Raw genomic sequence first — 14,491 nt, 5'->3', positions numbered from 1 at the left:
AGCTTGAGCCCTTTTGCTAGTCTTGAACTCGCAACTATTACTTCCCTTGACTTGGAAACTATGGTTCCATTAATGCAGGCTAATATACTATTCACCTTCTTTGCTGCAACATCACACTGCTGGCTCATTCAAAGACCTAGCCATGTTAGTCTGGAAAATCAGTAAGCAAAGGGACATTCTTGTAGCACCTTTGAGACTAACTGGGCCAAAGAAGCTGGCAGCATGAGCTTTTTTATGTAGACTTGAGTCGACTTCCTCAGATGATGGCTCATGTTCAACTTCAGATCAACCATATTCCCAAGGTCTTCTTCACATGCTTGTCTCCCTCATCCTATACCTGTGCATTTGGCTTTTGCAGCACCATGCAGGAAATTCAGAAGGCCAAAGGCTAGAAGTACCTCTCCAAAATTGAAGCTTCTCTTCCAGTTGCTGTCCTGCAACTGGGCTGCTCTCCCCCTCCAGTGCAAGGGGAGAAAAAGACTTGAAATTCTCTTTTCTCTCCTGGAGAAATCTGTTTCCCTCCTTCTTTTTCCTCCCTGGTTCCCTTCCTCTAGATTCTTTTGACGTCAGAGGCCAACTTAAAGTCCCCCCCAACTGGCTGACTCACATTTCCCTGGTGTCCTCCTCCCTCCTTCTATGCCCGTCATTTGAACAGAGGCCACCCTGAGTGCCTGTGGGCCCATACCAGGCAGGTCCGGTACCACAAGTTCACAGTGGAGCTAAAAATAATCCTTCCCTAGCCTCTTGGCCTTTTTTTTTTTTGGGGGGGGGGGAGTTGTTTTGCAGGCGAAAAGGAGCTGTTGGGAATGAAATGGCACTTTTACTTTCACAGATCCATGGGCAAAATGCCAGCCGGTTCCTACAAAACCAAGCCTGTCAAAACCTGGGGGAGGTTGAATGGGCACCATTTGAGTCACTTCAGAAGGCTCTAGTCCTCAAGATCTGGACTCTAGAAAGACGAGGCAACCTAGGCACAAAAGCTGTTCCTTCCTCCACCTTCCAAAAATAAGTCCAACCGAGGAATGCCAGCCCCAAATCATGCACATTTTAAGGGTCAGTTCTGCCCATGCTCCATGGAGCTGTTTGCCATTTCACAGTTCATATTGCTCCAAAATGAGAGGGAAAAAAGCACATAAGTTATACCAGGTTGATGTATCCATAACAAGCCAGTGTTGGATGTTCTGACCAGCAGTGGGTCTCAAGGGTCTTAGACAGAGAAAGGTCTTTTCCAATCCTGTATAAGGTCCTGATTTTTAAAAAAGTAAGGATGCTCAAGAGGTTCCCTCTAAATGTCAACTTCCCAGTCCTTCTGGTGCTACATTGGACTTAGGTCAGTGCGGTCTGCTCTGACTGGCAATAACCGTCCAGGGTCTCTGCCCAAAAAGGGTCTTTTCTCATCACTTGACACCCCATCCTTTTAACTGGAGGTCCCGTGGTTTGAACCTGGGCTCATTTTCCATCCAAGCCATGTGCCATCTTGCAAACCATTTTGCCCCTCAAAAAAATCTCAGTTGCCTGGAGCTAAGTTATGATGTTTGCTGAATTTTCCAGCCACAGAGTAATCAAACCCATCCCCCTACCTGGGTAGCTTTCCAGAGATGTTGGACTACAACTCCCTCTATCCCACCTCTGCTAGCAGTGGACGATGGAAAGACTGCAATCTGCACAGTGCCAGGGAAACAGATCAACTAAACCGGAACATATTATAGTCCAACTCACTGCCATGCAGCAACACACAACACAAGCCCTTCCAAGAGGTGGTTACCCAACTTCTGTACTAGAAAACTCTCTGCACATGGCCCAGAGAAACAAACTGTTGATGTGAAACCCTATCAGATCTCAAGGTATATGGCTTCAGAAGAGACAGTTATTCAGTCTTCCTCCCAAAGTCAGTGTTATTGCAAACCAACATCTCCGGGGCACATGTCTACTCTGGAGTAAGCATGTCACACTTTTTTGGGGAAAGGCAGATTTTGGGGGGAAGAGCGGAGGGAGTTGCACACCTACATCTGAGGATAGAGACAGGCTGTAACACTGGGAGGCGTTCCAGCATCCATCTGAAATGTCTGCATTTTTGTCTCTTTGACTTCAGACAGATTTGTTCTCTCCTGTTTGTCCTCCTCCAAGGGGGGATTTTGGGGTGCTGACAAGTGGAGGAAGGGTTGAACGAAGGAGAATGAAAATAGGAGGCAGAGAAGAATTCCATCGATTTGTCCTTGACTCTGAACCGGGGAGAGAGAGCGAGAACGAGCGGATCCCACTTCCAAGAAACATGACTCAGAGTACACACGATCCGCCTTCCTTTCCCCGCTGCCGCGTCTGCACTGGCCCGAGGTAACCCTTCACTTCCCCTCCCACCGCTTCGAGTGGGTGGCATTGCTGGCACCAGGGTGGGGTGGGATGAGGGTCCAATTATGCCTCTCCCTTTGCACCTCTCCCTCCCTTGTGGCTTTCTGCCAGCACATTTGACTGCAACACCCATCATCACTACTGGGGATGCTGGAGTCCATCCAGAACATAAGCATAAGCTTTCTTGGACTTCCAATCCTGCTTCCTCAGATGCTTGTGACTGGAATTAGGGGAAAGAGCAGGTTTTCTGAATCTGCAACCAGCTTGGACAACAAGCTGCCTTCCCAAAGCTACCATCCTTCAAGCGGGTCAAAAAGTCAGCAACTCTAATCCCTTGTATTCTTAAATGCAGCAGGCTCTGGGTTGGTCAGACTACAATACCCATCACCCTTGCCTATCCAAATCTAGCACTCTGTAAGTGGATCAGGATTCAGCAGCCCTAATCCCCTGCATTCTTAAATGTGGCAAGCTCTGGGTAGGTCAGACTACAGTACCCATCACCCCTGCCTCTCCAAACCTACTGTCCTCCAGCTCAGACTGCCTTAATCCCCTAAACCCCCCTAATTCCTTGCACTGTTATATCCTGCCACCTCCTGGAGGGCCAGACTACAACATCCATAACTGCCTACATCCCCAAATTCTGGGCAGGCTGTACTACAATACCCACAACCCTCAACATTCCCCCTGGTTAAAGGTGGCCAAACCATATCCAGAAAAATAAGAGCTCCTATTCTCCACTAAGGATAGCGTAATGTAACAGTTTGAACATTAGACTCTGGAGACCAGGGTTTGAATCCCAGCTCAGCCATGTAAACCCTCTGGGTAAACCATCACACTCTCTCAGCCACAGAGGATAGCACTGACAACCCCTCTCTGAAGAAACTTGCCAAGAAAACCCCATGATTGGTTTTCTTTAGGGTCTTCATAAATCAGAAACAATTTGAAGACACAGAACAACCACAACAAATATGTCAGGCTCATGGATACCACAGGTCTCATTGTTTGTTCTTTCTTTTCGGAATTCAGGCACTACAGAAACAACTTGAAGGCACATAACAACAACAGCAACCAGCCTCCACCACCGCCCTTCCAGCCTTTTCTCCTGGCTGCACGAAAAAGCCCATCAAGCCTCCCGCCCAGTTGCAAACACCCACATTCTGAACATGAGAAAGAACGGGGCAACCGAGATTCAGAGCTTCACGAGATTCATGCTCCAGTGGCTCATGTGGGTGAGGAATTCATTGCCAACACTCCCTCTCTTTCACACACACACACAAGTTTTAGACATCTCTCTCTTTCTTTCTCTCCACCCCCATTGCCAAGCAGCAGAGGAAGTTGGTTTTCATTGCTGTCGCCACCAGAGAGGGAAAGGTTGGCAGGCATGACGTCAACCGGATCCCTGCAGTATGAATGAGAGGCGTGGCGTCCCCTTCCGCCCCCCCAAACAGTAAGCACCAGTTCCTTTCCACTGAAAAAGAGAGAGAGAGAGAGAGAGAGAGAGAGGGAGAGGGAGGGGTGTTTCTGCCAGCCAAGGATGGATGCAGATGGGTGGCTGGGTGGGTGGCTGGGAAAGAGGAAGAGGAAGACACTTAGACACACAGTGCCAGCCATTTCCTGATCCCCAAGTGGCAGCCTGGCGGAAAGCGTTTGGACTACAACTTCCAACAGCCCCCAAACAGAGGGGCTGGCAGAGGTGATGGATGCTGTGTTTGAAAATATTAGGGTCGCTACAAGTCAGACGCGACTTGAAGGCAAGCAACAACACAAACCAGATTGCTAGGGGTTGACTTAGCCTAGATCTGGGGTGGCATAGGAGCAGTAGCCCTATGGGCCACCAATCCATCTAGATCCTTTTGGGATTGCAGCCCCATAAACCAAAGATTAGCCTCAGCTGGATGGGATATAGGCAGACCCATATGGGTTCCTTCCAACTCAGTAGCATTATCACCATTATTGTTAGAGCATGTTTTAAGTGCCAGCATGAAAACACAACTAAACATTTGAGGGGGTGTAAAATCCCTGCTCTCCCCCAAGCCTCGATCTTCAGCTGCCTTCCTCCTACAAACAACCCCGCCAACAACAACCTTATGACAGCAGAGGAGGCCTCTGAAGGAAGGAACACAGTGACAACAGAAGCAACAACATCAAACAGAACCTCAGCATGAACAGATGGTGGGCTGACATTTGTACTCAGTTAACCCCCTACAATCCCCTTGTGCCCCCCCAAAAAAAACATCACGAGGCCTAGCCCTGCACACCTTCCTTCTTAGCAACTCTAGTGCCCCAAAAAGGAAGATAGCAAAAAGACCCCAAATTAATCCATATATTTAAAGACAAAGCAAGTGGAAAGAGGATAAATCAAACATTCACCCCCTTCAGGCTCTATTTGGGGAGGGGGGAATTTAACCCCTAAACTATAGTGGAGATCTGCCAGAAACTGGCTGCAACATGGTAACTGTGTCCCCTTCCAAAGCACTACCCTCCTCACCTTAAGTGTAGGAGCGCTCTGCTTTCAAATTATGCACTTCAATTACTTTTTTCAAGTGCAGAGACTGAATAGAGCATTGAAACTCCATTCTCTTGGATACCATTTCAAAACAATGAAATGACTCAATAAAGTAGGGTTTCCAGAGACAAACCCTGTCTTGGAATTTTATTTCGGTTTTTGCCTCTAAGGGGTCGAGAAGCCTCTCACATCCCTTGTCCCTTGCATCAGACCAGCAATATAACTACTTTCTAAAAATCCCTTGCAATTGGAGTTTGTATGGTAGAAACAATGCAGCTGATTACATTATATAGATAGATAGATAGATAGATAGATAGATAGATAGATAGAGGGAGAGAATATATATATATATATATATATATATATATATATATATATATATATATTTGTATCTTACCTGAGTTTCTGTTAAACTTTCCAATGCTTGCATCACGGACTGTTCTGGTCTGGAAGCTTGAGACTGCAGGAGATAAATTAAATTAACAAGAGGAAGACAAGGCTTTTCAACATCCTACTTTACTTGCTCACCTATGGTGCATGGGAAATTTTCTCTAGATGAATAGGAATTGTGTTTATTTGTCCATATTTGTCATATACCAGACTGGGCTATGATGGGTGAAGCTCAGGTTCAAATCCCCACTTGGCCATGGGAGGGAGTTGGGGAGTGTGATCAATTTTCAATCCAGCCTACCTCCCAGGGTTGTTCTAAGGATTAATGAAGGGACAAGAAGGGGAAGCCCATGTTGGCTTCAACTTATTGGCAAATTTATTTCCCAATGCATGATGAAGATTCCCATTAGTGACATTCTGTTCATGCATCCAGGTCATCAAGTGGTGAACATGCATGTGTGAAAAGCAAACATTTAACCTTGAAGTATGTCAGTTATAGATCCAGCAGGGAAACTTCCCAGATCAGCTTAAGGCCACGATCCTATGCATACTTTGCTTGAGAAACCAGAGCCACTGAACTTAATAGGATTTACTTTTAAGTATACCAATGGAAGATGGGGATGTTTTTGCAATAAGAAAGTGTCTGCTCCTTCGTGGGAGAGAAGTACAGCTGAAATCTTGGTCCCTAAGAGGTCATCTTTATGAACCCACTAGCAAGGGGTCATTTACTGAAAGATCTTAAAGGGGGGAATGTGTTGGAAAATGAGAGGAAAAACAATCGGACATTTACCATCAAGCCAGCTTCCACGGTGGGGACCAAGGTCAGCTTGCTTCCTTCGCTGACTCCCAGGTCTTGCAATTTCCCCGAACTAAGGCGACTATAGAAGGGGGGGAGGAAATGGCAAAGTAGGGAGGGGAGGAGGAAGAGAGAAGGGGAGAGAAAAGCATTACTTCCAGAATAAATGATCTCAAATAAATAACATTTTAAAAGATGTTAATCCGAAAATACTTCAAATGCAGAAGAAACGTTTTAAAAGGGGTGCACAGATTTAAAAAAAAATTCCTCCCAGGACCAAAGTAACCCCAAAGTATATCTGATTATTTGCCTTTGGGGAAGGGATCCCAGCCTTCCTCACCCTGCCCTGCATGAAACTGCTTCACCCTATGTCTCTCCCTTTTCCGCTTCTTATGTAAACTTAGTATCTGAAAAGCTTTCTCAGTCGCCCTCAGCTGTTATTCCGCAGTCATTTGTCAAGAAACTCTCTCAATGCAACCCTCTTACTATTCCAGACAATTGGAGGGACCCTTCTAAGGAGCAGAGAGCAAGTCAGAGCTTTTAAAATTGTATTTATATATACACACACACAGTCTATCAAAATTTGATGGCGTAGGAGAAAAGGACTCAAGAAAACAGGAGGTTAGACTTTCATATACTGTGTGTGCGTATATATATATATATATACACGCACATTTACTATATACATATACACACATATATACATGCATTATAGGGCACTGCTCCTTATTTGGGTGCATTTCCTTCCCTCTTCATTCTTGCTTCATATTTGTGGAAATCAGCTGGCAACCGGGAACTAAAACAAACCTTTTTTCTCCTCTTCTCCAAAAATTAAATTGCTCAATGCAAATATATACGGAGGGGAAATTTGGATTTTGCTTCCTTTTTTCCGAAAGGAGAAAGCGGCTGGGAGAGAGAAAGAAAAGGCTGGGGTAATAAGATGCATTGGAAAGGAGGGGGCTTTTTTTTGCATGTGTCTTTTTGCAAGGTTGAAAGGAGGAAAGGGGGGAGAGGTGGCAATTCCAGGGTTTATCATGCAAGGGCAAACCTGACCTGAATGTTAAAGAACCCCCTGGGCTCTCCCTGCTCTGACAAAAGAGGGACTGGGTTAAACAAAGAGGAAGGCCTCACTTCAACCCATTCGCCACCATTGCAAGAAGATGCCCCCCCCCACACTCCACAATTTTATGGGGGGGGGAATCTTCCATTCTCTGCAATATTTGATGTTTCTTTATATGCACAGGGAGATAGAGATGTGATATATATAGTTATATATACACACACACCTATTTTTTCCAGATATATGTACATAAATAATGGCAGGTAAGCTTTGCACAGAGATGGTGGGGGAGTGTGTCTTAGCTGATCCAAATTCAAGCCTTTAGAACAAAGGATACCTTCCTGAAAGGAGGGAGGAAAAAGACCCATCCTCTCCTTCCTGGAGGTGGAACTGGTTGGCCTACTTGGTGTCTGCAGGGATCCAAAGAGAATTTTTCCATTCTTACTCAACTAAAAGGAGTTCTTATTCTCTGATGCCCCCCTTTTAAGGAAAATTAGGAAAGAGTTTGACTTTCCGCCCCAATGCATGGGAATGGGGCAAGTAACAGTACCTTGGGTGGTTTATTTTTTTATCTTGGAGAGGGATATTTCCTGCTCTTTGTAAGGGTTTTCTTTAAGAATTGGGGATATTCAGAGACACAGGAAAAGAAATATACCCCCTCTCTCTATATATATATTTGCAGGCACATCAATTGGACCTGCACATTTGATATACCCATCTAGATGCCGAATCGCCCCAAACGATGCGCCCTCTTGCGCGAGTGTGGACACCCCCTCTTTGTGTATTATGAAGTGCACCCTGCATCACCTAAAGGGGCAGGTAAGCATACAACCATATAGGTCCCCATGTATACACCGGGGCCATTTTTGAGACAGTTTGCTGTTTTAATGTACAGGAAAGGTACTGGGCTACAAAGAGAGGCTTGTTAAGAAGGCAAGGATCATAATCCATATAGACATATACAGACCGGTATGTAAAGGTATGTATCACGGGGTCATATATATACACAAGCAAATGTGTATATATAACATCCATGGGTGTCTATATTATATATTCTGCCTCTGTATTCTACCTCATATGACATACAGGGGTATCTAGATTATATTATTATATTTCACATATCTATATCTGTAAGCCACTCCCCTACACCCAGATTTGGCCACATTTTTGGTAGACTTTTCATGTTCGCAGCCCCAAGGCCTGATCCGAGCACCTCTTTACTACAGAGGAAGCACCCCCTCACCCCACAGAACCACTTAATTTCAAGTTGACCCTCTCCTAGGACTGGTTCTGAATGGGGGGCTGCGATCCAAGAGTCCGATCCAAAAGTCACGCATTCCTCCCTCCTGGCCCAGTCACTGGTCCTACTCTGGAGGAGACCCCCCCCAAAAAAATTCACCAACCCAACTCCTGGAAGGCAGTGATCCAACCAGGGAGAAACCCTATTGAAAGGCAAGGTGGCTTACTCCTGAGTAGAGCCATGGAGGGCTTTGGCTAGAAAGGGAGGCTAGATTCTAGGCTGATGCACTTTGCATTTAAAGACCAACAAGGGTTTACCTATATTCACACACATGTGTTCACATGTATGCATAACACACACACTCAGGAGTGTAATATATTTCATGTATACCCACATATATACAAGCCTAATAATGATAATAATAATAATAATAATAATAATTTAATTTTATTTATTGTTAGCATACTATTATGGACTCTCTTAACTAGGGCCAAACAATGGGATTCAAGTATATTTGTGAAAGCGCCAGCGTGGCATAACGGAGACCAGGGTTCGAATCCTAGCTTGGCAATGGAAACCCACTGGGGGACCTTGGGCAAGGAGTCACACTCTCTCAGCCTCAGGGGAAGGCAATGCCGAAGCTCCTCTGAGCAACCCTTGCCAAGAAGAGCCCAGGACAGGGTTGTTGGCCTTAGGGCCGGCCAGAAGGCACACCACAACAAAGGCAACCCTAATCCAGGATGTTGTGAGCCAGGTTTGTTCGAAGGAGGCTTGCCTTTGTGCCTTCGCCTTCCCTGAGGCTGAAAGAGTGGCCCTTCCTATGGGATTGGAGCCCTGCTTTCCCAGAGCCCTGGTCCAGCCAGTGCTCAAGCCAGCCAAGCCTTCTTCTCTTGTTCCCTAGATGCCCTTCCAATTCCAACTGAGGGCATTTTCCTGCCAAGATCTTTTCCTTCAGGATCCTTTTGCAGCCAAGGCTTTTTTTTCCCCTGAGGCTGAGAGGGTCTTGAAGGCAGGCAGCAACACCTGGATGGAGACCTAGGGTTACTTATTGCCCGCTTTGCCTCCCAAGAGCAGTCGAAGCGGCTTCCAAAGGACTCCAGCCACTCCAGATCCAGAAGCAGCTGTAAGGTTCCCCTGAGCCAAGTCACACCCTCTCAGCCGCAGAGGAAGGCTGCCAGGAGTCAGAAACCCTGGAAGGCAGGCAAGAACAAAACACCCCGCCACACACACACACACACACAGGGCTCTCTGTGTTGTGTGTGCAGGTCTTTTTTGTTGTCGTGCACCTTTTCCATTTCCATTGTTGTGCAGCCATTTCCAACTTAATTCATACATAGACACACACAGATACATATAGAGACACATCAATCCACACATATATATATATGTACACACACACACACACACATCCCGATCTCTCTGTCTGCCTACCTTTCCTTGTGGAGGAGAGCCAGGCGCTCCTTGGGGACCTTGAGCCGCTGGGAGAGGCGCCTCTTCAGCCCTTCCACCGTCTCTTCCAGGGGCAGGGCCAGCTCATAGCGGGCGCCGGTGGTGGTCTGGATGGAGACATTCATGGGGGGCTCGCCGCTGCCGCCCTGCAGGGCCTCGCAGGCTGGAGGGCCCCGGCTGCTGCTGCTGCTGCAGCTCCTGGGGCTGGGCTGGTGGGCCATTCGCCGCCCTGCAGCCAAGGAAGGAGCAGACAGCCGCCGGTCAGGCGCCAGGGACCCGCCAAGACTCACTCCCCGGACCCCTTTCTAGCTTCTCTCCCTTAAGACAAAGGGAAGCAGGCGGCGTTTTACTAAATGGTCCCACCTTCTTAAAAGTATTTTTAATTCCTCCCCTAAATTTAGGAAGAGACTATATATATATATATATATATATATATATACAAAGTATTCCTTCCTTCCTTCCTTCCTTCCTTCCTTCCTTCCTTCCTTCCCCACCTGGGATTCGAACCCGCGGCCAGAGAGCTGCCGGCTCCTCCGCTGGCTCCGGGAGTCTGGCGTGAAAGGAAGCAGCGCCGGGGAAGGGAAGATGAAAGGGAGGGGGGCGGAGGCGGCGGAAAGGAAAAAAGCACTTAGAATGTCTCAACGTTCCAAACGGGGGCGGAGCTTCTCTCCCCTCCCCATTCATTCTTTTCCTTCTCCCCGCCCCCGTCCTTCTCGGCCCAGCCCCGCCGCAGCCAATCCGAGCTCTCCGAACGCCCAGACGCCAGCGGTGCGAGCCAATGGCAGCCGCCTCCACGCTGCTTCTTTCTCTTTCTCTCTCCGCCTCCCCCGCTATAGTAGGCGGGGCTCGGAGGGCCAGAATGGGAGCTCTTTCTTCTCCCCGCCCACACGCTTCGCAGAAGCCCGCCCCCAGGCCCCCCTCCTCCCCCGCCCACTTTTAAAGGGGCCGCGTCCTATAGATTGTCCCTACAACAAAGAGAGGGAAGGGAAAGAAAGAGCTGGTGGGGCCTCGTGTTGAGGAGTCTGCATAGTCTAGATATATATATGTACATTAGATATAATGCATGTGTGTGTGTACAGATAGAGGCACCTATAAAATACATATAGACAAGTCTACATCTGTATGCAAATCTGTATCTATGCATCATATGTATCTATATACTTAACATTATAGAGTACAGTAACATCCAAAATCCACAAAAGAGGGATACCTTTTTACCTGTGGGATTATACACAGTAGTACAATAGCATCCATTATCCACAGAGCAATCATAGCTTTCTCCTTGCCGGATTATATAGTGCAATAGCATCCATTATCCACAGAGCAAGGATAGCTTTCTCCTTGTAGGACTATACAGTATAATAACATCCAAAATCCACAAAATAGCGATTGTCTTTGTCCCTTTATAAATGCCTTTATTGGACCAACCAAAAGGCACAAAATACATGTTGCAAGCTTTTCACACTCCGCTGGCTTCTTTGAGGTATCCCCTGTTTTGTGGATTTTGGGTGTTATTGTACTTTGATATATATATATATATATATATATATATACACACAAAACATCTACCCATAGATATGTATGTGTTTTAGACTTGTATGTATGAAAAGGGGTCTTGTAGGACTTTTGAGAATAACTGAAAGAAGGTGCTACAAGATCCCTGTGGATACTGGTTTTCCAGAATAACATGGCTGTCTTTGTGTGTGTGTGTGATTTTGTGCCTTCCAAGTCATTTCCAACTTGTAGCAACCCTAAGGTGAACCTATCATAGGGTTTTCTTGGCAGGTTTCTTCAGAGAAGGGCTGCCATTGCCATCCTGAGGCTGAGAGAGTGTGACTTGCCCCAGGTCACCCAATGGGCTGAGCTTGGACTTGAACCATAGTCTCCAGAATTGTAGGCCACTGATCAAACCACTAGGCCACACAGGCCCTCTATATCTATCTCAAACAGTGTAATGCAGAAATGTTTTGCTTATTAATTGAACAAATGGGTCCTGTTTGATAAGCACTGCAAGGGGTGGCACTATTTGCATATGCAAATAGCATGCAGATGTGTTTTTAAAAGAAAACAAAGGAAAATAGTATGGGGGGGGGAAGATGTCATTGGAGTATGAATAGGTTAATGGCTTCCCATTGTTGTTGTTGTTGTTGTTGTGTGCCCTGACTTATGCAAACCTATCCTGGGGTTTTCTTGGCCAGATTTGTTCAGAAGAGGTTTGCCATTGCCTTGCCCTGAGGCTGAGAATATGTGACTTGCCCAGGACCACCCAATGGGTTTCATGGCTGAACTGGGAATCAAACCCTGTCTCCAGAGTCATAGTCCAATGCTCAAACCACTATACCACACTTCTCAGATAAATGACAAATCCGTCGATGGATAGATAGATGATGGATGATGGGTGATAACATGTCACTCTGGCTCTGGGCCTGAACAGACAGGCCAAAATAAAGCTGCTTTGGGTCACTTTGGAGGTATGCTGTTTAAAGGATGCATGCATCCTAATAGGCCAGAAGCCACACCAAAGCTTCTGGAATCTTAGGATGCATGCAGTATTTAAACAGCATACTTCCAAAGTGATCCAAAGCAGCTTTATTTTGGTCTGTCTGTTCAGGCCCATTGATACCCATATTATCTATACAATATATATCATCCACAGGGTGGAGGGCAGTTAACGTAACAATAGATACATACACATACTTTACAGTGATTAACATACAGAACTTAATTGTTGTCCTGTATACAGACACAAAGTTTTGTTTGGAGCAAATGAAGGAGGCAGAAGCCAAAATGTCTGGCTAATTTATGAATGAAGTTCTGGGTATTCATCATTCCAATAAATATCTATTCTATAGACAGATATGGATGTATGGTGTGTATATAGATTATCTATCTACCTATACAGAGAGTGAATGCACACATACACATAGATGTGTGTGTGTATTTCTATATATAGTTGGTGTGTGTGTGTGTGTACACATACACACACACACCTTTAGGGCTGAAGAGCAGGGTATAAATACCATAAATAAACAAACAAATAAATATGCATAGCTACCTTAGGTTGCAATCCTGAATTACTGACCAATGGTTCTTACTTCCATGTAGACAAAGACAAGGTTGTGCCTTGCCTGTGCAAGATGTTTCACCTGAGAAATGGGGACCCATGGCCCTCAAATTGGACTACCACTCCTATCATCCCCAGACAGCATGTTCAATAGTTAGCGGTGATGGGAGTTGTCATTTCGCGGGGCCTGAATGCTCTCTCTTTGGGTACCCAACAAGGCAGCTCTGCCCATACAGCCCGCATTGCACTGTTACTCTATAGAGTAGGCTGAATCAAACCCAACTGACAATAATAGTATATACTGTATATACTTGACTATAAGTCAACCTCATGTATAAGTCATGGGTAAGTTTTGGGTCCAATGGAATTTGATATGACCCTAAGTTGAGGGTAAAACTTAGGGGCAATATGACAAAGGATTTAAAGGATGAAGCAAGGGGAAAAAATGCCAAACAACTTACAAAATGTCAGCAGGCACAACTGTTGGTGCTCAAGGCTGGATGGATGAGAGAATAGAGGTCAATGCTTCCAGGACAGATTGTGCTCTTGCTTTTCACTAGGGCATGACTCCTTTTTAAATCAGAGTTAAAGTACAGCACATGCATTCACCCTTGGTTAAATCGACTCAGGTTTTTGAGGTTAATTTTTTGACTAAAATTTCTAGACTTATACATGAGTATATACTATAAACCATCCTGTCTTCAGTATAATTTTAAAAGCTTTAGCTGCAGCGTCGCTACCATCCTCACAACACAAGGGACTAGAAACCTGGGAAAAAATAGCCCAGGAGCTGCTGCACAGACCAGACTAGACCAGACTAGAAACCTGCAAATCTTGAAATGCTAACAACAAAAAACAGCAGTGTTTTTACAGAGGGGGGGGGGGGAGATAATTTAAAATTGAATTTAAAACAACAACAACAACAGTGTTTTAAAGAGAAATCAGAGTAGGAAAATTGCCCCCAGAGGGGAAACACTTCCTCTCTGCTTTTCATAGAGCAGCTCAAAAATTCTTGACATATTTCACATCTGCCCTGGAGCTACAAGGGGTATTTATAATTACAAGTCTTTTTCGGCAGACATCTGGCAACTCCAAACAGATTCCTTTCTCTGTCTCCTCCTTCCTTTGCACACCCTCTTTGTTCACATGTATGGAGTCTCATGGGACATCATTGCCTCTGCCATCCATGATCCATCAAGACCTGACCCCTAAATCTCTTCTGTTAAGGTACTGTAGGTGGACTCCTGAGAAACTGGGCCTCTGGCCATACACAGAGTTCAGTCTGGTGCACCACTGGGAGGAAGGATAGTCTTCCTTATCTACCTTTGGCATCAGAGGCAATATTTCTAATTGGTTCCAGCAGGCTTGATCCCCACTTGGGTCAGAAAGAAACCCACAAGAAATCCCCATTCTTCTAACAAAATAGATGTTACAAAAAGATAACGAAGGAATGAGAGGATATGACAGACCTCTGGCTTCTCCTGCCCTGAATTCATTCATTTCCTCAAAAGTAAAATTCCCACTGTGTTCCTCAGTCCCTAGGGACTGCAAGATAAGATTGTAGTCTTGCAAAAAAAGGAGAGGCCCCAGGATGGGGATTGGGTCCAGCGTCTACATCGATTCAGAACCAAGCCCTA

At 45.7% G+C, this 14,491-nt stretch overlaps 2 protein-coding genes across 7 annotated transcripts in view; one reads left to right on the top strand and one right to left on the bottom strand.

The window, feature by feature from the left end:
* LOC149308408 (uncharacterized) overlaps nt 1–14,491 on the top strand; it is a 154,491-nt gene that overhangs the window by 104,564 nt on the left and 35,436 nt on the right. For 4 of the 6 annotated variants that reach the window (XM_089535740.1, XM_089535741.1, XM_089535742.1 and 1 more), the window contains 3 exons: nt 2,093–2,334; nt 3,376–3,574; nt 7,784–7,920. In XM_089535740.1, coding sequence (XP_089391866.1) covers nt 7,824–7,920 — 97 coding nt within the window. In that variant the 5' untranslated portion in view covers nt 2,093–2,334; nt 3,376–3,574; nt 7,784–7,823. Of the gene's footprint in view, nt 1–2,092; nt 2,335–3,375; nt 3,575–3,678; nt 3,797–7,783; nt 7,921–14,491 lie in introns of those variants that run through there. The other 2 variants (XR_016282147.1, XM_089535743.1) reach the window with 2 other exon arrangements.
* Nucleotides 1–14,491, bottom strand: part of MIDN (midnolin) — a 36,645-nt gene that overhangs the window by 17,374 nt on the left and 4,780 nt on the right. Inside the window, exons 2-4 of the mRNA XM_089535739.1 lie at nt 9,773–10,019; nt 6,036–6,123; nt 5,253–5,315 (exon numbers count right to left, since the gene is read on the bottom strand). Coding sequence (XP_089391865.1) covers nt 5,253–5,315; nt 6,036–6,123; nt 9,773–10,011 — 390 coding nt within the window. The 5' untranslated portion in view covers nt 10,012–10,019. The remainder of the gene's footprint in view (nt 1–5,252; nt 5,316–6,035; nt 6,124–9,772; nt 10,020–14,491) is intronic.

The sequence above is a fragment of the Sceloporus occidentalis genome, unplaced genomic scaffold (genome assembly GCF_023333645.1).
Source record: "Sceloporus occidentalis isolate IW3139 unplaced genomic scaffold, rSceOcc1.0.p SCAF_8, whole genome shotgun sequence".
NCBI lineage: Eukaryota > Metazoa > Chordata > Lepidosauria > Squamata > Phrynosomatidae > Sceloporus > Sceloporus occidentalis.
This window is presented reverse-complemented; position numbering and strand designations above follow the sequence as displayed.